The 23,033-nt window shown below is 34.6% G+C and overlaps 2 protein-coding genes across 2 annotated transcripts; both read left to right on the plus strand.

Annotated features, from left to right (window-relative positions):
- Positions 1-5,304: 5,304 nt before the first annotated feature.
- On the plus strand, positions 5,305-5,892 carry LOC145297007 (uncharacterized). The gene has a single exon (XM_080143228.1). It carries the CDS (start codon positions 5,305-5,307, stop codon positions 5,890-5,892), a length of 588 nt encoding a protein of 195 aa, XP_079999354.1.
- A 13-nt stretch (positions 5,893-5,905) lies between these two features.
- On the plus strand, positions 5,906-22,118 carry LOC145297008 (uncharacterized). Its single transcript, XM_080143229.1, has 2 exons — positions 5,906-6,464; positions 22,039-22,118. The coding sequence occupies exons 1-2, from the start codon at positions 5,906-5,908 to the stop codon at positions 22,116-22,118; spliced, it is 639 nt and encodes a 212-aa protein (XP_079999355.1).
- The last annotated feature ends 915 nt before the right edge of the window (positions 22,119-23,033 follow it).

The following is a 23,033-nucleotide window of genomic DNA, read 5'->3' on the forward strand; positions in this document are numbered from 1 at the left end:
AAACTGCAAAGGTGCAAGGAGAACTCTGAGTCTAACAGCCTGTATTAATGCCTGCCCTATTGATGCAAGTTTCAAATCTTTGTCTGCAAACATCGATGAGAAAAATTAACAATGTTTTAGAAACATATCCAAGAATCGCATCCTGTTCAAGATTATTCTTAGACGGGAAATATTCTGAATTTGTCTGAATACTCTTAATATCAATCTTGATAAGCTTGGCTGCCCTCTCTATGATTCTAATGGCCTCTGATTATGAATTATCTGTTGGGTGACTCTGTGCATAGAATTCATGGAGAATACATTTTGCTGTAATAACATTAGGTTTCCCATTAATTTCAGTCACAATGATTTTGTCTTTGAAATGTTCTAGCAACCGAGATTTCCAGTATGAGAGACTGTATGGTTCAAAGCCAGTGTCCTCGAGAATTTCCTCCATTTTTCTAACAAAATCGACAATGGTGAATTGCGCCTCGTAATTTTGCTGCAAATAATTCGCAACTTCCAGAAATGCCTGCTCGCTCTCTCTCTCTCTCTCTCTCTCTCTCTCTCTCTCTCTCTCTCTCTCTCTCTCTCTCTCTCTCTCTCTCTCTCTTTCTCGCTCTCTCTCTCTCTCTCTCTCTCTCTCTCTCTCTCTCTCTGAATCCTCTGGTCTACCAAGGTTTTGTTTCGTAGAAGAATTAGCAGAAGAGAATACATTAGGAATGTTTTTATTGGAATCAAAGTTTGCAAAGCATGTTTTGTGATAACGTACTACAAGGTGAAACAAGGTCAGCTACATAAACTATTTTACCTTTAACAGTGGATGCACAGTCATAAATGTTTTTCGGACTTTGTCACAAACTTTTCAAACTTCTTAAACTCAATAGTTCTACATGGGAAACATCAAAACCTCTTTTCTTCCTATCAGATTTTGCTTCACAAAAAAGACAATGTTCCCCAAAGTTAAACACGCAAACGTTGGATCTTAAAGATAGCGGCCGTTGACACATTTCGGCAAGATTACTTGCGGTAAACTTTTTTTCATCTGAAAGAAAGGTTATTCATGCACACTATGCCAGTTAAAACCCTTTGTTAGCAATTTGTTTGAGATTCAGCAAAAAAATAAGCTAGATTGTCTGATTTTAAGCATAAATTTGTATCAAAATTAGCAAAATGTTAATATCTGTTTTAATATGAATAAATGCGAAAGTTCTTGTATTGCATTTACAACAAACTTACGAATGGAATGTTTATTATATAAAATGTTGGCTTCAAGTAACTAACTTTGCAAAGCGATGACAAGTTGACAAATTAAGCAATGAAATCAAGTTGCACATTAGAGTTTTAAGGGGAAAGTGGAGGATGCAGACACACATATATAAATCATATGGTCACGAATAATCTCTCGATCTCTAAATGATTACAAAGACATTAAAGAGTGATGTAACCAATTTAGTTAGAAAGGTGAAAAAAATCATAGTAAGTTAATGGGAAAAGAAAGGGGGAGAGGGTTTAGTTTAATTCAGTTGTTTTTCGTTTAACGACATATAAGTCTTTTTCGAGTTATTTAATTCCAAAGAAAATGAACTTATCAACTTAAAGGAACTTATCAACTTTAATTTAATTAGTACATTTCCTTCTGGTGATCTAAGGGCGGAATAAATTTTTTTTTAAAATTGACATAATATTTACATGAATGATTCTGCGCTACGAAACAGGTGCTGTCAGGAATTGAGCATTTCAACGTACTTAAAGAAATAAACGGTAAGATGGACAACATCTTGAATTTTGGAATATAGACTGTTTGTCATTTATTTGTATATGTTCGGTAGTTACATGGATATTTATAAATTAAAGGTATAAATAAAATGTGAAATATAACTAAATAAACATATTTCCCCATGAACATATATATATATATATATATATATATATATATATATATATATATATATATATATATATATATATATATATATATATATATAGCCACATACAAACTCATGAAAAACAATTTAGTACTTGCGCATTCGCCAAGCTAGCGTCACAATTTCTTCAACGCCGGTAATTGAAACGTTTCCTTTGACTTTTTAATGTTATCTAATTATTGTTGATTATTCCTTATCTATATCACCCTCTTTTTTTCTTTCTTTTTTTCTTTCGTCATAAAAATCAAAATATCTTTCTTTGTTATATATATCTTTAAATCGTTATAGTGATGCTAATTCTGATGGGGATATTTATTCGTTACTTTGAAATGCTTGCTACCAACATTTTGGCCAAAGGCTTGTGCCACTGAGAGGAAGCCATTAATCGCAAGTAAAGTAGAAAGTTGATGTGCTATTTTTTTTTTTTTTTTTTTTTTTTTATCCTGTCCTTCCTAAATACCAGAAAAAGATAATCATTTTACGACTGATCGTAAATTAAAAAAAAAAAAGAAGATAATCAATAAATAAAACAAAACTAAGAAAAACGCCGTTTGGTCGCCATCGTTGTATGTCAATAAGAACGTAAGTTTTCAAAGGCGTGCCATAAAGTGTTTGCCTTCATAAAAAGGTTATTTCTATTTTTCACCTGGTCGCAAAACAAAAATAAAGATTTAGGGAAAAGATAATGTTTTCGCATTGTCTTTTTTAGTGGGATTCTTTATTCTCAAAATGTTAGAACTTGTTCGTCGTTGGGGACATTTTTTGTGGGGAATCTTTTTTCTTCTTTTTTTCCAAATTGTTGATTTCAAGTTTTTTTTTGTTGTTTTTTTTTACTTGGGAGCCACTACTTATAAAGGCCCCAAGGCCACTCGAAGATAAGCGTTAATGAATGTAAGGTAATAGTGTATTAATCACAAATGGTGTAAACTGGGTAGAATTTGATTACTTATGGGGACGGCTACACAAGAATTTGTTTACATTGGATTTGAAGGCTACCATATTGTATTCAACCGGGAAGCAGGTCAGCGGAATATTGTTCCACAGGCGGGCGGTTCTGTGAACGAAGCTTTGTTCATGGAATCTGCGTTTAGATCTAGGTACAGATAGAGTGGGGAAAATCATATACAGTGGTTATAGTTCGAGTGTTTTTTGTTGGGTTTTTTTCGCGAGGGGGGTCCATAGATTTGAGTTTACTCAAACACTTGCCATTAAAATAGCGATAGAGCAGAGACAAGTTCGCGACGTCTCCTCTGCGGGAAAGGGGTTGCAGCGAAGAGAAAAAGGCATCAATTACTAGATTTTAAAATTGTTTTGAACTTTATCAAGGCAAGATAGGATCGCCGAGCAGCTCCTGTCCATATGTGCGAACAGTATTCCATTTGAGGACGTACTTGGCTCTTATGCAGATAGAGAATTGCATAAGCAATGAGATATCTACTGTAGAGGTAGAGTGATCCAACCATTTTTCCATCGATTTTGGCTACAGATTTTATATATGCGCTTCTTTTCAGATCAGGAGTGAAGGTTACTTCCAGAAGCTTGTCAAGACATAAGGCTTCCCCAAGACGAGAGCCATATATTTCAATTTGGGCGTGGTGGGGATTAGATCGATTATGATGGTTCTTTCATTTTTTTATCTGTTTTTATCTTTTATCTTTATTTTGTTTTGTTTTCTCCTTTTTATTTTATTTAATTTTGTTCTTTTTCAGCGATTTCTTCTTTTTTGTTCTTTTTCTTTTTAAGCCATTCTTTCTTCTTTTCTTTTCTTGGTCAGTTGTTTCTATCTTTTTTCCTGTTGTGCTTAATATTATTGTCGTTCTTCCCATATTTATTTTCTTTATTTTCTTTCTCGCTTATTTCCATTCTATTTATTTATTTTATTATATTATATTTATTTTCATATTTTATTCTATTTTTTCTGTTTTTCTCTTTTATCCTTTTTCTTTATTGCTTTCTTTTCATTCTTTCTTTCTCCTTACTTTTGTTCTTTCATTTTTTTCTTTTCTTTCTTTATTTTTTTTCTTTTTTAATCACTTATTTTCCCCATTTTTAGTCATTCTTTCTTTCTTTCTTTTTCTGTTGTGCTTCATTTTTGTTCTCCCTCTTCTTTTTTTACTTATCTTATTTCACTTCAATAACAATTTCTATAAACAAAATTTTGGTCTTCCTATGGGTAACCCTCTTAGTGGAGTATTAGCTTGCCTTTACTTAGAATTCCTAGAATCTGGTCCTTTCAAATTAAGATTACCTCCAAACACAGAGTATTTCAGATACATTGACGACATTTTAATTTTTCTTCCTGAAAATACCCGCATAAATATCATTAGAGACAAATTAGACTCAGTCGAACCTTCCATAAAGTTTACCTATGAAACAGAAAACAATAAATCATTACCTTTTCTAGACATACTTATTATAAAATCCAATAATAAACTATCCTTCAAAGTTCACCGCAAAACTACACACAAAAACGATTACATACATTTCTACTCACACCATAATAATAAAATAAAAACAGGGATGATAATTAGTTTCTTCTTACGCGCTTTCAGAATTTGCAGTCCTGAATATCTGGACGAAGAATTCAAATACCTCACAAACATTTTGAAAACCTTGCAATATCCGACATATTTCATATTGTATGCCAAGAGAAAAGCCACACAAATATTTTCCAGAATAAATAATAAAAAATCATACACACCAGACCTTTCTCTCATAAACAGACATCTTCTTTTACCTACACACACCAATGATACAATAATCTGTAACACACTAAACAAACTAGAAATTCCTATCGTATAAACCACATCACTAACCACAAGACATATATTTAAAACTACGAAACATCTCCATAACAAACCAGTTTCCAATGGAGGTATATACACTATTCCTTGCCACAATTGCCATCATAAATACGTTGGTGAAACTCAGCGTAAATTGGAAAAAAGGCTCAGTGAACATAAAAGCGATATAAAAAATAGCAATTCTCTAAGTGCATTATTCTCTCATTCATTGCAGCATAATCACACCTTTGACTTTAAACAGGCTAAAGTAGTTGAATTTATTTCAAATAAACCGCGCCGGAGACTTCTTGAATCTGCGCTTATCGCAATTTCAAGCACAATTAAACAACGTGCAGGTTTCTATAACTTAGCGCCATTAATAAGTAAACTTTTATTAAAAGAACATTATTTAACTGTAGACACAGGTTAACCTCTCACACCATTCAAACACCCCCTGTAATAATTAACACATAATCTCAATCAATAAATTGCATAAAAAACACTAATTTCATTTCTGTTACAAACCTATATTTGAATTTCAACAGATATATCTTTTTTTTTCCAGTAAAAATATTAACTGCGTTCATATTTTTAAAGTTACATTAACGACTATAATGCATGAAGATATCTGTTTTTCAGTGGGTGGTCAGAAAATTCCTACAGTCTCAGAAGAACCAATAAAAAGCCTGGGAAGATGGTACGATAAAACCTTGAAAGACTCCAACCAGGTCAAAGTGACAATAAAAACCGTCGATGAGAGTCTAAAGACGATCGGGCGCTGTCCACTTCAAGGTAAATACAAGGTATGGTGTCTTCAACACATGCTCATCCCAATTCTTTTATGGCCTCTTCTCATATATGAAGTAACTATGAGTACGGTTGAGGCAATCGAAGCGAAAATCAACAGATATACGAGGAAATGGCTAGGTTTGCCTCCAGGATTATCAAATGTTGCCCTATATAGCAAACAATCCAAACTAAAATTACCGCTCAAGTCTATTGCAGAGGAGTTCAAAGCAGGGAAAGTCAGATTCCAGATGATGTTGGACAATTCCAACGACACTGTTGTAAAGACAGTACAACCCTCTCTTAAAACAGGAAAGAAATGGAAAGTCCGAGATGCTATAAATGAAGCGAAAGAAAACCTAGCCTTCAAAGAAGTCATTGGGCTTACTCAGACAGGAAATCTGGACTGGGAATGACCAGCATTCAAAGATGGTCTACGGCTACAATCAAAGAGCGCCAAGATCTGGTCATTCAGGAAATAAGGAGGAAAGCAAAAGTCTCGTAAAAGCCATTCAACAGTCACAGCAGGGACAATGGACAAACTGGGAAGAAGTTATGCAAAGATCCATTACGTGGAATGACATCTGGCAAATGTCGCCACTAAGGTTGAGTTTCATAATACGCTCAACTTACGACATGCTTCCATCAATGACTAACCTTGCCAAATGGAAGAAGGGGGATGATCCAACCTGTCCTGTATGCAAAGAAAAACCTCAGACTATGGAACATGTTCTTAGTTTCTGCAGAGTGGCCCTTGCTAATTGGCGATATACGTGGCGGCACAACAGGGTATTGGAAGAATTGACCACAACAATAAGCAACCATATGAAGCCCGAAACAGCTAACATAAGTCACAAGTTTTTTGCTGAGGGAGGAAAAATGTGGATCGGATCAAAACGTATAACTAGCCCATTGCTAGTACAGAACCAAAATATTCTCGGAATCAATAATGATTGGATAGTCGCCGCAGATCTCCCTGGCTGGCAAAGTAATTATCCAAAAATTATAAAAGCAAAGAGTCAACGGCCAGACATTGTTCTCTCGTCAATAACAAGGAAAAAATTCGTTTTGATTGAATTGACAGTACCTTATGAGAGCCGGGTAGAGAAGCAGCACCAATACAAGATGGAGAAATATGAATACCTAAAAAGAGAGTTGACCCGTGAAGGTTACGTTACAATTCTTCGAGCTGTTGAAATTGGAGCAAGAGGTTTCATTTCAGGCTCTTTATATCAACTTTTAGGACAGCTTGAAATTAAAGGCCGAAAAAGAAAATCTAACAGAAATTACTGAACAATGTGCAATCTGGCTCTGGTTTAAAAGAAATACCGAGTGGTAATATGTGTCCACAGTGCTGATTTATTTATTTAATGATTTTAATTTTTATTTTGTTTAACAATTTTTTTAATTATTTATTTTCTTTCTTTTCTCCTTTTTTATTTTCTTTCTTTCCCCCTTTTTTTGTTTTTGTTTTGTTTTTCTATTCTTTCGATATGAGCGCGTCTTAACTTAACGGACTTGATATAGACGCAACCTTTAAATTTAAACGTCATGCGCAAAAAGCCGTCGTTATATGAAACGCCAATTTTTATACATTTTTACTGCATTGAACAGTTAATTCAAATGCAATTCAGATATCTAAGCCTCGCATCGACGAATGTGGCTAATGCGAAAAAGCCGTAACAAGGAAAATACTCACCTAGACTGGATTTACAATAACTTATAACAGCCGAGTAGAAACAACATTAATACGTGAAAAAAAAGAGAGAGAGCTGACGTTACAATCTAGGCGAAAAGGAACACCGCATGATATGTTCGCAAGGGTCTACAGTGTAGTTATTACTGTGAGTGGATTTTTTTTTAATGTGTTCATGTATACATATATATTTTTTTTATTAATGTTATGTATATGTATACCTTTAGTTATATACATATATATATACATATATATAGTACTTTTATTATTATTGTTGTTATTATTATTGTTTATTATTGTTAATATTATCATTATTTTCTTCGATATATGCACGTCCCAACAATATGTCAGACGTAGCCTTTGAACATTGAACGACATGCGCAAAGCCGTTGCTCGTAACAAGAGCCGTTTAATTATCAAACGTCTTTTCTTTTAACTGTATTGAGCAGATAATTGGGCCTCACTCAGTGAGGGGGGGGGGCGATACGCGAACAAGCCGTAGAGAGGAAGGGCCCGAAACGATGCGTATTCTCTCCTGATGACCTAATATTATCTATAAGACGAAATATCCCCCAAACATGACTATATAAAGTTTTAAAAGACATGCTATGAAATACACCATCCTATAAAACTCAGACGAGGAAAGCCCTATGAAGGCGCTTTATCTCTCCCTTGACATTGACTTTATCAAAAAGAAAACAGCTAACACATATCAGTATATACAAGCCTATAAGGTAAGCTGTTTCTCTCAAATACAACATCTGTTGTTCGCTTGCTTCATAGCGAGTTTCTACTACTGTTCCGCTAGTAATTTTTATCCTCTAAATTTTTATCCTCTTAACTGCGTTCATATTTTTAAAGTTACATTAACGACTATATGACGTCACTGAAATTTCCCTCTTTTTAACAGCGCCAACTCTCCCCCCTCCTTTTTGAATTTCCGACGTCTTTTTCCGTTTTTCTGAAATAGAACTGCATCACACTGTGCACGTGAAACATTTTCAAATATTTTGTACTGGTATTTTTTGTTTCTTAATCTCATTCATCCAGAGGAAGTCTCGAAATAAAGACGAAACGTTGATGAACACATAATACGGTTTGTTCCTTTTTATTTCTCTATTTTGTCGGAATACTATTTCCATTATTTTCATCATATATATATATATATAAACTTGAAGGTTGCTTGTTCGATCTGCGATCCCAGCCCCAGGATATATATTGTCTGTTTTTTTTTATACTTGACTTTTTAATTTTTCCTTTTATTTAAAAATGTTTCCCCCATTTCATGAACTCTTTGCACAAAATTATTTTTGCATTTTTGACTAGCTTTCATGTAATGCCAGTATCAGCGAATTCATAACTTCGATATCATCTATATTTGCTAAGAGGACAAATGTTGTTTAAACTGACAATTCTGTGTTATTCATTCATAACCAATAATAATAAAATATGATTTATAGTACATGAAAACGGTGCCTAATCTAGAGAAATAAAGTTAATATTTAGTCTCAGTATACATTTCTTACATCGAAACAGGTCTTATGACGTATTTACTTTTTTAACCTGAAATTTGTTGCACAGTGTAATGTAGAAACATTCTTTTCAATTATGACTGAAAATTCAAAATTAACAAGGGGAAATAACTCATATTATACGTTTTTTATAAAAAGATCTATTTCCTTTGCAACCAAATTTTATATCATTTTCCATATACGTTGCTTGTGTTTTTAATTAATAACCTCATAATTCATACTATAAATCATATTTTATTATAATAAAATATGATTTGTAGTACATAAAAACGGTACCTAATCTAGAGAAATAAAGGACATATTTAGTATCAGGATATTGTTCTTACACCGAAACAAGTCTTATGTGGTATGTACTTCGTTTTTAATCTGAAATACCAATAAAAATGAATTCGCTACATCAGTGTATATAAAACCTACTATACTTTTAATTACCTTAGCAAATGCTATTTCTGATACCAAACATTATTATTATTATTATTATCATTATTATTATTATTATTATTATTATTATTATTATTATTATCTATATATTAATTATCTATATATTAATACGATAACGTGTGTGTTGTTTTGTGTGTCCCGCTTTCCGGCAAATTTGATTGGTTAAGATTTGATTCCGGAATATACATTAATTACAGAATACACATTTACGAACGCTCAAGGCAGCATTGGAATAGCGTGTTCTCACAGCTACATTTGTTTTTAATTCTATAAAATTTAGGGTTATATCTTTCAAAAGTTATTAAGAAATAATTGATTTTAAGTTATTCCGTAATTAAAAAAAAAAAGCTATAACACACATCTCTCGGCCGGCGGGGACAAAAAATTTAGCAATTATTTGTTTTTTTCTTTACATTTGTTTATTGGGAGAGAGAGAGAGAAAGAGAGAGAGATGCTGATGTCTTCGTTCATTAAAATATTATTGTTACTACTAATTGCTATAACATGTAAACAAAAGCCCAGATGCAAATGTTATGAAACCTAGAAGTTAGCAACACATTATTAGCGAAACGAAACTGGTTTTGCACATAAAATATTTTAATAAAAACATTAAATCTTAATATATATATATATATATATATATATATATATATATATATATATATATATATTAAATGACAGTTCCTTTTTCTAAATAAAGTATTTTTATTACAGCCGGAGTAAGCCGAGCGTCGCCGAGGAAATAAAGTCGAGCGTCGCCGATGAAAGCATAACAAGAAAAGAAAACTTACCTTAAATTTTAAGTTTTATTAACTGTAAAGGAAAATGTTATAACAATATTTTTTTGCTATATATATATATATATATATATATATATATATATATATATATATATATATATTAAGATAAATAATGTTAAAGATTTTTTTTGTTCGAGAAAAGGTTTAGAGGTAAGTCAAATATATACTTTCAAGGAATTTTTTTTCAAGGAATTTTTTTTCAAGAAAAATTTAAAACAATTTTTAAAATGTTTTTTGGGGGGGTGTTATTTATTTATTTATTTTTCAAGGAAAAACCTGAGAACTAGAAAAGTTGAAACAAAACTGGTTGGGATAGATTTTTTTTTCATATTAAAACGGATATTGTTGTTGTTTCCTCAGACCGTTGTTTTATTAATGGTGTGTGTGTGTGTGTGTGTGTGTGTGTGTGTGTGTGTGTGTGTGTGTGTGTGTGTGTGTGTGTGTGTGTGTGTGTGTGTGTGTGTGTGTGCATAGATCGTATTCCGCATTCGCGCTGGAGGTCTTTTTGTGTTGGTCGCTCGAACGCCCACAAGTCGATGATTTTAATTATGATGGCAATTGTCAGCCTAGACTTGCAAAAAAAGTTACCAGTGCGAATGATATAAAGGTTCGGCATTTGATAGCTTGACACCTTCAGGCATAGCCATCGCTTACCTTTCCTCTTATAATAAGATTGCACCTGTGTCCACATGATGCACAAGTTTTCGTGCGTGCCAGTAAATTTGTTCTTGACAAAATCAAGGACTCTGGCTGGTGCTTTCAGCTGCTCACTTAAGGCTGTAAAATTCATGTTTTTTTTTCTGACGTGAAAGTATGAAATGGTGAGCTTTTTTTACTAATTTGTTTTCTTTTCTTCCTCTTCCAAATTGTCGTCTGCTGCTTTGAATTTTCAACTCACGCGAACGCGCGTCGCATTGAAAACCATCGTGCTACATTGTCATTGGCTCAGCTTTATGTTACGTCAGACAGTTTAATTTCCTCGGCGACGCTCGGCTTACTCCGGCTGTTGACGTCAAATTCCGAGGAAAGCCAGGCATGCATGTGTGCTGAGTTACGTCTGGATCACTCTCTGCATGAGTACCATATTTTAATCTATATATTAATACGATAGCGTGTGTGTTATTTTCTGTGTCACATTTATTTTTTTTCTTCCGAGTGTCTGTCGTTTAATTGTTATGCCTTTCCATTTCTTGTAGTAAATAATTTTACTAAGAATTATTCATCATTTTTGATTTCGGTTTCGATTATAGCTGAAAGAACTCAAGTTATATATACATACATTCTTTTTTTCTTCATAAGTTTTGGTTTCGGTTTCGATTAAAGTTGATGCACCCAAGCCATATGGATGTATTTTTTTATTTTTGAAATCACAGGTTTATAATATATAAGAATGGATCGAAAATTGACTCTGATAGTAATATATACGAAATCCGCATAAATTAAAATATCATATTTAAGCATATTTTGCGACTAGGCTATGCGTCCCTGCTAGCTTAGATATATACTTTTGCATTTTTAATAAAAGAACTACAATAATATCAGGGTGTCTCAATTTACTCCGAACATCCACAAAAATGCCAACATCAATATATTACACATGAAAGAGTCCACTGTGGAATCTCCACAGATCCCGCTAGTTGTTATTATTATTATTATTATTATTATTATTATTATTATTATTATTATTATTATTATTAGCTAACAAGGAGCTTTCAGACAGGTCTTCAGAGATCTTTTCCTGAAAACAGTGATGTTCCCTGGAAGCTGAGTGACAACAGGTCTCCCCAGATTTCCAATACTCTCCACCTCTTTCGATAGTAATTGCAAATAAATTTGCATTATCGCAACAGTTGCTTGTCATTGATTTCTCGTTGGCAGCGACTATTGGTCTCCACTGGAATTTGAGTGGCAATAAGCCTCCCAAGATCCCAGTTCTCTTCGCACTTATCCAGCGGAGATTTGGTCAGTGCTCTCTCTCTCCTCGGTCTTTCCTTCCTCCTTGACTCCACTTGGGTGTTTTGTCTCACTCTTTTTTTAGGAGGTTGGGGGACAATGATGTGGTAATGGGAGATTGGGGTTAGGTTAGAGAACTTATAGATATGCGTCTTCAATGTTCTTAGTTCCTTGTGACGTTTCATGTTTTGCCTCTACAGCAGTTTGTCTGGTCCGCGCTTGTTGCTCATGTGTGTTAGCCTCCACATTCAAGAGTTGTTTATTATTATTATTATTATTATTATTATTATTATTATTATTATTATTATTATTATTATTATTATTATTATTTACTAGGAGTAGTCATACAAGGCATAATCAAAGATTACTCTTTGAGAACTTATGGTGTTCCCTGGGTTCTGAGTGACAACAAGTCTCCCCAGATTTCCAGTACTCTCCACCTCTTTCGTTAACCTTTGCAAAAGAATTTGCGTTATCGCAATAGTCGTTACCATCGATTTCTCGTTGGCGGCGACCATTGGTCTTCACTGGAATTTGGGTGTCAATAAGCCTCCCCAAGCTCCCAGTCCTCTTTGCACTCATCTAGCGGAAATCTGGCTAGTGCTTTCTCTCCTCAGTCTTTCCAGCCTCCTTGACCCTCATTATTTGATGCGGTGCTCGTTTATGGTGATCCTCCCAGAAAAAAAGGAGGGGCAGTATCTTACAATTATATGGTTTCAGTTTTCATGATTCCATGTGATGTGCTTTTGTGTTTTGCATCTGTAGCTTTTTCTGTATCCAGTTTGTGTGTAGTTTCTATGTAGTGTTAGTCTTCACATTCAAGGGTTTTCCTTAATATATTTCTGTAGTTTTCATTTTTAAAATTCGTTGTATCTTTTCTGTCATCCCTCTGATGTTAATCTCTCCCATTCTTTGTTCAAAGTTTTTCGGCATCATTTATATTAGTGCTGTTATTTTTACTGACTTCATTTTCCACATCTTATTGAGCTCTCTGAACAGTTCCGTATATTTTCTCCGCTTTTCAGTCTCCTTGATCTTCACTCTGTGATTGCGGGAACGGCAAATATCTGCAGACTGGCAGGACTTTTCCTTCTTGTTATTATTATTATTGGCTGACAAGGAGCTTTCACACAGGTCATCGAAGATCTCTCCTTGAAAAAAAAAACCTGTGGTGTTCCCTGGAAGCTGAGTGACAACAAGTCTCCCAAAATTTCCAATACTCTCAACCTCTTTCAATAACATTTGCAACTGAATTTGCGTCATCGCAACAGCTGCCCATTATTGGTTTCTCGCTGGCAGCGATCATTGGTCTTCACTAGAACTTGAGTGGCAATAAGCCACCCCAAGGTTCCAGTTCTCTTCGCACTTGTCCAGCGGAGGTCTGGTCAGTGCTCTCTCCTCGGTCTTTCCATCCTCCTTGACCCTTCTCGATTATGTGATATCACTCTTTTGAGAGGAGGGGTGATGGCGTAATGGGGGAATGGGTAGGGGATAGAGAGCTTATAGATATGCAGCTTTAATGCTCTTGGCTCCATGTAACGCTTCTTCATGTTTTGCCTCTGCAGCAGTTTGTCTGGCGCGCTCATGTGGCTCATGTGTATTAGTCTCCGCATTCAAGGGTTTTACTTAATATTTCAGCTGTTTTCATTATTGTTATTCGTTGTATCTTTCCAGCCATTCTACTGATTCCAGTTTCTGCCACTTTTTTCACAGCTTTTCGGAATTGATCCTAGTGCTCCTACTATTATAGGTATTATCCTGATTTTCTTCATCATCCATATCCTTTTTACCTCTCTGGCTAGCTCTGCGTATTTGCTTAGTTTTTCCTTTTCTTTGATATTCACACTGTGGTCAGCTGGAACAGGAAAGTCTGCGATTTGACAGGACTTTTCTTTCTTGTTAATTATTATGACATCCGGATGCTTGGATGGGTTTATGTGTTTGTATGTCCATGTTCCATAGGATTTTGGGATTCTTGTTTTCAAGTACTGTGACCGGCTTATGCTTGTACCATGTATATGTGCATTCGAGATGCAGTTGTTTACATAATTCCCAATGTATTGCCCTCCCCACTTGGTTGTATCTGTTCTTGTACTCCTTTTTGGTCAGTTTGCTACATTCGTTTACTATATAGTTTATCGTTTCTTCTCTTTGTCCAACGAGTCTGCATTTGCGGTTTCCTTGTGTTCTGTCGATTTTTGATTTGTGGGTGCTTATCGAGTTATCATGCGCTGCATTTATTAAAGATTTAGTTTCTTGGTTTACGTGTCCCTTTTGCATCCATATCCAAGTGTTTTCGTTATTCGCATTTTTTGTCATATTTATGAATCTTCCATGTAAGTGTTTCTCTCCCCATTTTTCTTTTCTCGTCTTATCCTTTGTCTCTGCTTTGTTAATTTTTTCCGTGTCTATCGTTGCCATAATTATCCTTTCAGTATTATGTGTTATGTATTTTTCATGTTCTTGTGTGTGTGCGTGTGTGTGTGTGTGTGTGTGTGTGTGTGTGTGTGTGTGTGTGTGTGTGTGTGTGTGTGTGTGTGTCATTCACACAGTCTTCTATACTAACCAGTCCTCTCATGCTGTCTTTCCTTTTTATGTAGAGTCGGTGAACATCGTCCTTTGGGTGTAGTGCATTGTGCATGATCATGAGTTTCGTGATCTTCTGATCTAGCTGTTTCAGTTCTTCTTTAGTCCACCCTATGAACGGTCGAGAGTATCTTACTAGTGATATTGCCTCTGTATTTATACGTTTTATTAGGTTTCTGTTATATAATTTAGTTTCCAGTTTTCTTGTTCTCCTGAGGTATTCCTTTCCAATTCTCTCTTTTATTTCTGTTGCTTTGATGGTGTCTGTTTCCAGTACTCCCAAGTATTTATAGGCGTCTTGTTCCATCGGTGCTCTCATCTCTGTTTGGTTTGGTAGTTCCATGCCTTCCTTCTTCTCCATTTTTCCCTTTCTTATAACTAGTAGTGCGCACTATTTCATAACAAACTCCATTTGGATATCCTGGCTGAAGATCCTGGTAGTGTTTATTCGTGTTTCTAGTTTCTTTTCGGTTCTTGCTAAAAGTTTCAGTGTTCGTCTATGAACATCAGATGGTTCAATTTTTTCCTCTGTATTAGAGAACTTGGCACTTTCTCAGTATATTGTTCAGGATATCATGGCTCTTATTATTATTAGTAGTAGTAGTAGTAGTAGTAGTAGTAGTAACAACCTATTATCTCGAGCTAAACTAATTATCTCATCATCAAAATCTTTCAACGCGAACTTAACAAAGCTAAACAGACTAATAAATAATGAATTCCCCGACTTTATTATAGACAAACTAATTCAATAATTTAAAAAATAATCCCTACTAAAATATTAAAAATCCTCCATTAAATGAAATTATTCTACTGCAATCAGCTACGCAATAGCCTTTTTTATTATTCAATTTTAACCCCAAAGAAGGTACAGCCCCACTTTGAAGTAGAGGGCTATTATGGGGGACGTAAGTTGCAGGGATATTATGAAGGGAGATGAGCACCAAAATGTCTGTTCACATTACACTTGAACTTCTGCATGTCAGTACATTTGGGAAAGCAGAATCCCGGAAGGGAGTTCCAAAGTCTAGTAGTTCTGGAGAAGAAACTATTGGAGTACAAGGCTCTCCTACACCTAGGGATCTCTTTTGAGTAGAGGTAGGATTTGGTTGCTTGTCGGGTTTGTTGAGGGTATTTACGTCGAGGGGGTACAAGTGGTTGTAGTTCGCCAGAGCATTCACCATTAAAATACTTGTAGAACAGGCAGAGGGATGCAACATTTCGTCGATGGTGCTGAAGCTTAAATAACAGTTCAGGACCTATCAGGTTGGCAACTCTCTTTTGAACCCTGCCCAGTAATGAGAGACTAGTAGTAGATGCACAAGCCCAAATGTGATAACAGTACTCCATACATAAGCGAATGGTGGCGTTATAGAGGTACAGGATAATTTCAGGCGTAATTAGCTTTCTAGCATGGTAGAGAGAGCCCACTTTCTTCGCGGCAGCTTTGGTAATGCTCTCAATGTATCTGTCCTAATTCATGTTCCCTGTAAACGTTAGGTCGAGAAGTTTAAAACAAGTACTTTCATATAATATTTTGTCTTTGCCATTGCTATTGATGGTAGAGAATGTTTCTTGTAATTATTGAAGGAAACAAGTTTAGTCTTGACAGTATTGAATGTGACCCTCTATTATTGTCCCTATTCCACTACAGATTGGAGGTGTTCTTCTAATGTTTCTGCCATTTCCTTAGATATGTGTTCATTTGTTTTCCTCTGATGTCTGTCATAGAGCGTGGTATCATCAGCAAGTATACCCAGCTCAGAAACAATTTTATCAGGGAGGTTATTTATAAATATTAAGAATAATAAAATCTAAGGATAGACCCCTGTATGTCATATTGTTTAGATGTACGACCGCTGAGGACAACCTGGATTCTTTTCTTACTTAAGAAGTTTTTAATTATATTAAGTATTCTGTCCAGTGATAACGTATGATCTGATTTTCCTGAGAAGACTATAGTGCCATACCCTGTCAAAAGCCTTAGATATATCCAGAGCTACTGCTCTACCCTCCCCTGCTTTGTCCAGTGAGTAGTATATATATTCAGAGATTACAGTAAGAATATCTGCTGTGGAACGAACTTGCCTAAATCCATATTGTTGGTCGGTCAGAAGTTTAGCAGTTGTAATGTGATGGACTAGAGCTTGATTAATTATGGACTCAAATATTTTGGCGAAAAGCGGGAGGAAGCTAATGGGGCGATAATTTAGTTGGTCAGTTCTTTCGCCAGAATTCTTGAAAACTGGTCCCACATAAGCAGTCAGAAAAGCAAGATTCGTTAAGGCATTTGTTGCAAAGTTTGGATAGAACTGGAGCAACCTCGGCAGAGCATTTTTTTTTTAATAGCACAGCCAAGATGAGATCGGGTCCATATGCTTTTGAGGTGTCAAGGTTTTTATGATAGCATGCACCTGAAAAGGAATGATTTTCAGATCATCTAGCGTGGCGTCTGTCCGAAAAGGAAAGTCAGAAAGGGAGTGGTTTGCTGGGTCCAATGTGGAGTTTGAGCCAAACCAAGTGGCAATCATGTTAGCGGTTTCAGTTGCCGTCCAAACAACCCCATGATTGTTTGATAGTAGTGGAATTATTGACTGCCCATTATTTACTCTTGTAGATTTTTCAAAAATAACGGTTTCCGAATTTCTGTGCTTCGATGCGTTTTCTGGTGGTTTCAGTATATTCTCTTTTAGTTGTCGCTATTCCTCTCTTACAATTACTTCTAGCTTCAATAAACCTCTGCCTGTTTGAACTGGACTTATGTCGGTAGAAGTAAACCATAGCTAAAAATACGAGTAAAATGCACTTCCCATTGATACAAATAAAAAAAAAATAAAACTAATTATTTATACTAGCGGGACCTGTGGAAATTCCACAGCAGCATCTTTCAGGTGTAATATATTTCTGCTGGGCATTCTGTGGACGTTTAGCGGGAATGGAGACTTTTGTGAGAAAGAAGATAAGTCATGTTAATAAAATGTCTACTGAAAAGATGTTGATCTTGATATTCTTCATGAAACGATTAAGAAAAATAGATTCAGATAAATACTCTTTTGTATAAAAATCTGACAAAACTGTTATCAGCATTCTTTAGATTATTCGGACTACTATTTTCATGACGTATCTGAATTTTTGAGATAAGGATTGGTTATATGTATTATTGGATTCATCAGACTACTGTTCTCATCTTGAGTGTGATTTTCACAACGTTTCGGTCGATATAATCTCCAACCTTCTTCAGGTGTATCTTGTCGAACTCGGGCATGTTTCTGTCAAACTCGGGAATTTGGACGGAATTTCGAGCGGAACCCTTTATTTACTTTCCGGATGTAGCGTGTTCCTGTTCCGTCAGCCATTACTGGATAGAGGTCCTAAGTTTGTCATGGCTGACGGAACAAGAGAACGCTACCCCCGTGAAGTAAATAAAGGGTTCCGCTTGAAATTCCGTCCAAATTCCCGAGTTTGACAGAAACATGCCCGAGTTCGACAAGATACACCTGAAGAAGGTCGGAGATTATATCGACCGAAACGTTGTGAAAATCACACTCAAGATGAGAACAGTAGCCTGATGAATCCAATAATACATATAACCAATCCTTATCTCAAAAATTCAGATACGTCATGAAAATAGTAGTCCGAATAATCTAAAGAATGCTGATAACAGTTTTGTCAGATTTTTATACAAAAGAGTATTTATCTGAATCTATTTTTCTTAATCGTTTCATGAAGAATATCAAGATCAACATTTTTTCAGTAGACATTTTATTAACATGACTTTGCTTCTTTCTCACAAAAGAGACGTTGCTAGTCTAACTCAGCTCTGTCGTTATTTTCATCGCTGGTGTTCGACTGGGCGTCAATCCATGTCGACTCTTGGAGAACATTGGCAATAAATACTTGTCTAGCTACAACAACTGTCAACAATTTCCCTTACTTTTTATCAGTGCTTAAAACTAAACGAAAACTCCATCAGCTAAACTTTTTTCTCAGAACTGCTCGTCTGTAGAACACAATACTGTGGGGCTGCTTCCCGGTTGTCTATAATATGATCGTTTTCAAGTCTTGCGTTAATAAGTCCGTGTGGAACTATCCTCTAAAATAAGAAAATCTACCCAATTTCCATCATTACCGATCATCACTGTGTTATTTCACAGTCTAACCGACATTCATTAACCTTTATCTTCGAGTGGCCCTTGGGCTTTGATAAGCGATGACTCCCACTAGTAAAAAAAATAAAAATTTTTGAAAGGTGTGTATATATAGTTTTCTCTCGTGCATTGTGTGTATGTGTGTGCGTGTGTGTGCGTGCATGTGTGTATATGTGGCTAGACTAGGTGTTAACTGATTCAAAACTTTAAAATTAATTTTTTCTAAAAGTGGAGCTCTTCACCAAAGAAGTCCTCGAATGCATATGATCTTTTGCTTTGTCTCCACTTTTTCTTTTTTGTTAAATAAAAACGTTTAAAATAATACCGAAAACAAAGTTTCATCCACAAAACTCCCTCACCCCCCACCTAAAAAAACAAACAAATTTTAACTTTTCCTTTCATCTTCAAAAAGTTTGTAAAACGAAAACCAGAAGGAAAAAATAATTTTTTTTTTAAATATACATGTCTATAAAAGAAACGTGTTTGTCTTTCTTTATGTTTGTTTGTTTGTTTGTTTGTTTGTTTAATAAAGAAATGGTTGGAACAGTGTGCCTTTTGTTTTTATTTAGGAAAACAAAGCTTTCTTTTGTGCGTGTATGCATGTTACCTTGTTAACTTCCGAGTGGACCATCTGCACTTGAAGATTTGAATTAAATTACTTTCCAGTGTAACAAAATCAGGGTCGGCTGTCTGGAAAATAAAAACTGGTTTAAGCAAAAGAATCAGTTGTGTTGCGAAATATTGTGTGAGATCAATCCACAAACGTCTTGTGGCCACACTTGCTCCCCCCCCCCCAAAGCAACACAATGTTCTTACGTCACACAGCTACTTACCTTGTCTATTGCGAAGCACGTCTGATGGTCGGCAAGTGCCGGCCGAAAGCGGGTTCTACGCCCAAATGGAAAACAAGAATAAACAGGGGTGGATTTGTTTTTAATCCGGTTGTTGAAAGAAATCGAAAGGTGAGTACCTGACTGATGCCTGTCCGCTGTTCGGTTTGTTTCGGGTTTTGAGTCTGTGTCTTTTTTGTTATTGTTTTGTTTCGTTTCCTTCTTTTAAAAGGGTATGTTGTCGGGTGGGTTGTTAAGTAACATAAAGTGAGAAACGGGTGCCGAGTGGTGTCTTGTGTATGCAAAATAATAATAGAAGAACGCAGCGAAGAATTCTTTCATTCATGCATAAACGGTGCAAGGGTGCACGCCTGCAAGTGCGTGAATATGTGCATAGAGGGTTATGGGTGTATATATAACGTATTTGTGGATATATTCGTGCATATACATGGACATGCATAAAATTATAAAAGAAAACAGCATTAACAAATTATTGATTAGAAATAAAGAATAAAAATTATATTAAAAATTACTAATATTTATCGAAAAAAATTATGCACACACAGAGCCACACACACACATACACACACATACGCACACACACACATATATATAGAATAAATGACAAAATGTTATATTCCAAAATTCATGATGTTGAGCATCTTATAATTTATTCCTTTAAATCAGTTAACTTATACAATTCTTGACAACTTTTTGTCATTTATTCTATATATTGCTCTGTAATCACATTGAGCTTCTTATATAAGGATTGATATATAATAAGAAAATATATTTCTACAGATATATATATATATATATATATATATATATATATATATATATATATATATATATATATATAAAGGCTCGTGGAGGGGCGGGGGGTAAAATAAATTTATAATGATATTGGGCTAAGTTTGTGCATGTGTGTTTTTAAACTCTTATATATAAAGAGATAAAGATCACAATAAAAATAATGATTCTTATGCAATGATCTATCAAGACACAATAAGCTCTACATGGATGGGTGGAGCAAATAAATATGAGAAATGAATGATGGCGATTGAAAGTTAACTAAACATTTAGACCATCCTATTAATCTATATTTTTATATTTTTATTTAAATGTTAATGTTTTTATGCTTTTGTGTGTGTGTGTATATAGCTATACTTTTCCTCCCGCTTCTGATGAGAAGCATTGAGCTTCGAAATACCATGGCCTAATGAGTTTTTTCTTTCTTTTTCATTATGGATTGGATGATCGAATAAAGTTTATTTAACTTAGAAACTGTCATCATTCATTTCTTATATATATATATATATATATATATATATATATATATATATATATATATATATATAAATGTGTGTGTGTGTGTGTGTGTGTGTGTGTGTGTGTGACAACTTTTTATGCTATTGCTTGCGCGTTTTCCAAGGCGAGTAAATGTTACTCAAGGCTAAGAAAGTGAAATTGAAAAGTCAACGCCCCATAGAAAGAGCACTCTGCAAAATAAAAAAAATGTCTGTACAACTCAGCGATTAGCAATAAACTAATCACTTCTCAATTTGAAAAGGTAAAGCCTGGGTTGGCAGACCGCTTAGAACTTCATAGAATCTGCAACATACCAAAGTCAACAGAGAAAAAGTCATTTCAATAATGAATTAGGCTGTTGCTTTTGATGCTAAGGGGGAAACTGTGCGGTCAATATTATAAAATCATTTTTTTTAGTCCGTGGGTTCAAAAATAAGTAAACAATATTACAAGGTGAAAAAATGAGACTCGTAAAGGATTTTTCATTTTGTCGCATTCATTGCTTATTTCTAGTCCCGCGGGATAAATATTCATCTCTTTAATAGTAGTATTCGCGCAAACAATAACATTAAAACCTGCTTTATATATAATATATTGCATATATATATATATATATATATATATATATATATATATATATATATATATATATATATATACAGAAAGAGAGAGAGGGGGGAGCGAGTAATAATTATGTCAGCCTCTTTAAGAACTCGGTTCTTATTGTTGAGCACTCTAAGTTGAAATTAAAGTCGGTCACTTAAGCTCACATGCGCAGATCATGATGTTATAATCATAAGATCACTCTCGTTGTCTTCACATTTATATAGATGTTAATTTCAACTGTATTCCTCGCGGTTAACGTTAGCCGTGTGGTTCGTTCCTGGCTAATGGAGTCAGAGATGGCTTCGTGGCTGGGTTCGAATCTCCTGACGGCTGTAATCGTAACACCCTGCACTGATGATTCCCGAAAGGATGAAACACTAGTGTCTGTAGGTATTAAAAATAGTTATAGTAAAAAATATATCTCTGTGTGCGTGTGTGCATTCTTATATAAATAAACTTGTCTGTGTGTTTATCTGCTTATATTCTCAAGACATTCAAACAAATAGCATCTTTGAATGAACCGACACACTGTTTCAAAACTAATTGTCAGTATTTTGTATAGCTGTTACATTTTGTCGTTTTTATAAAGTGTTTTCTTTTTGTTTTTTTGTTTTTATTTATTTATTTATTTATTTTTATTCTTTTTTTTTTTTTTTTTTTAGCTAAAATGAAGCCAGGTGATTTTTTAAGGTTTAATTTGAAACCTAATGATGAAAAGTGGCAAATGTTTACTGAAAAGTAATTTTTTAAAAAATCGACGGACGTTTAGGAAATTGACCCCCACCTCTAAATTCCACAATTTACACATTTTTTTTCTTTTTTCACGTTAATCTCATTAATCACAAGTTTAACTTTCAAATTAAAAAAAATTTGAAAAAAATATTTTTATGACTTTTCTCGTCAGAGATCAGTTTTCAATTATAACGTTTTAATTGAATTGAACACGTACTTTGTGACCATCACAGAAAAATACTGCAACTCTCTTACGCGATCGGTGTTTAAAAGGGGATAGGAAGGGAACTCTAATCCCCCTTTTTTATACGGGGATAAACACAAAGTGCGTGTTCAATTTAGTAGAACGTTATAACTGATCCCGGCGATAAAAGTCATAAAAATAATTTTTTTTTAATTCATCAGAAAATCCGATTATAGGAGGAAAAATCCGATATTGACTAAAGTTGACGCTCTGATAATGCCTAATGTCACAAGTGTTTTAGAAGTTTATTATCGCATAAAATGGACAATTTCATCGATTTCAATGAAAATGAACGCATTGATAGTATGGAACATTTATTAATCCTAATTTAAACCCGGGAAACGTCGAATCTTCCTGTTACTATATATATATATATATATATATATATATATATATATATATATATATATTATTTTATTATTATAATATAAAGCTGTGTGTGTGTGTGTGTGTGTGTGTGTGTGTGTGTGTGTGTGTGTGTGTGTGTGTGTGTGTGTGTGTGTGGTCACGAATAGGCTCCTATATGGTTGACTATTTTAAAAAACTGATCATATATAATGATAGAGGATGTATCGTGACACACGAATGGGTATGTTTGATCTGGCAGAACGGTGGTTCATTAAAATTGTGGGGTCTGCGTTCGCGCCTGGTCCACAAAGTATAGAAATAAAAAAAATTTAA

The sequence above is a fragment of the Euprymna scolopes genome, chromosome 17 (genome assembly GCF_053919585.1).
Source record: "Euprymna scolopes isolate OS-2025 chromosome 17, ASM5391958v1, whole genome shotgun sequence".
Lineage (NCBI taxonomy): Eukaryota > Metazoa > Mollusca > Cephalopoda > Sepiida > Sepiolidae > Euprymna > Euprymna scolopes.

Excerpts from the sequence above, each read along its gene's own strand:
- LOC145297007 (XM_080143228.1), top strand. The coding sequence starts at position 5,305 with ATGCATGAAGATATCTGTTTTTCAGTGGGTGGTCAGAAAATTCCTACA.
- LOC145297008 (XM_080143229.1), top strand. The coding sequence starts at position 5,906 with ATGGTCTACGGCTACAATCAAAGAGCGCCAAGATCTGGTCATTCAGGA. Across the intron at positions 6,465-22,038 it reads AGATCTCCCTGGCTGGCAAA|CTAAAATGAAGCCAGGTGAT; the intron begins GTAATTATCCAA and ends TTTTTTTTTTAG.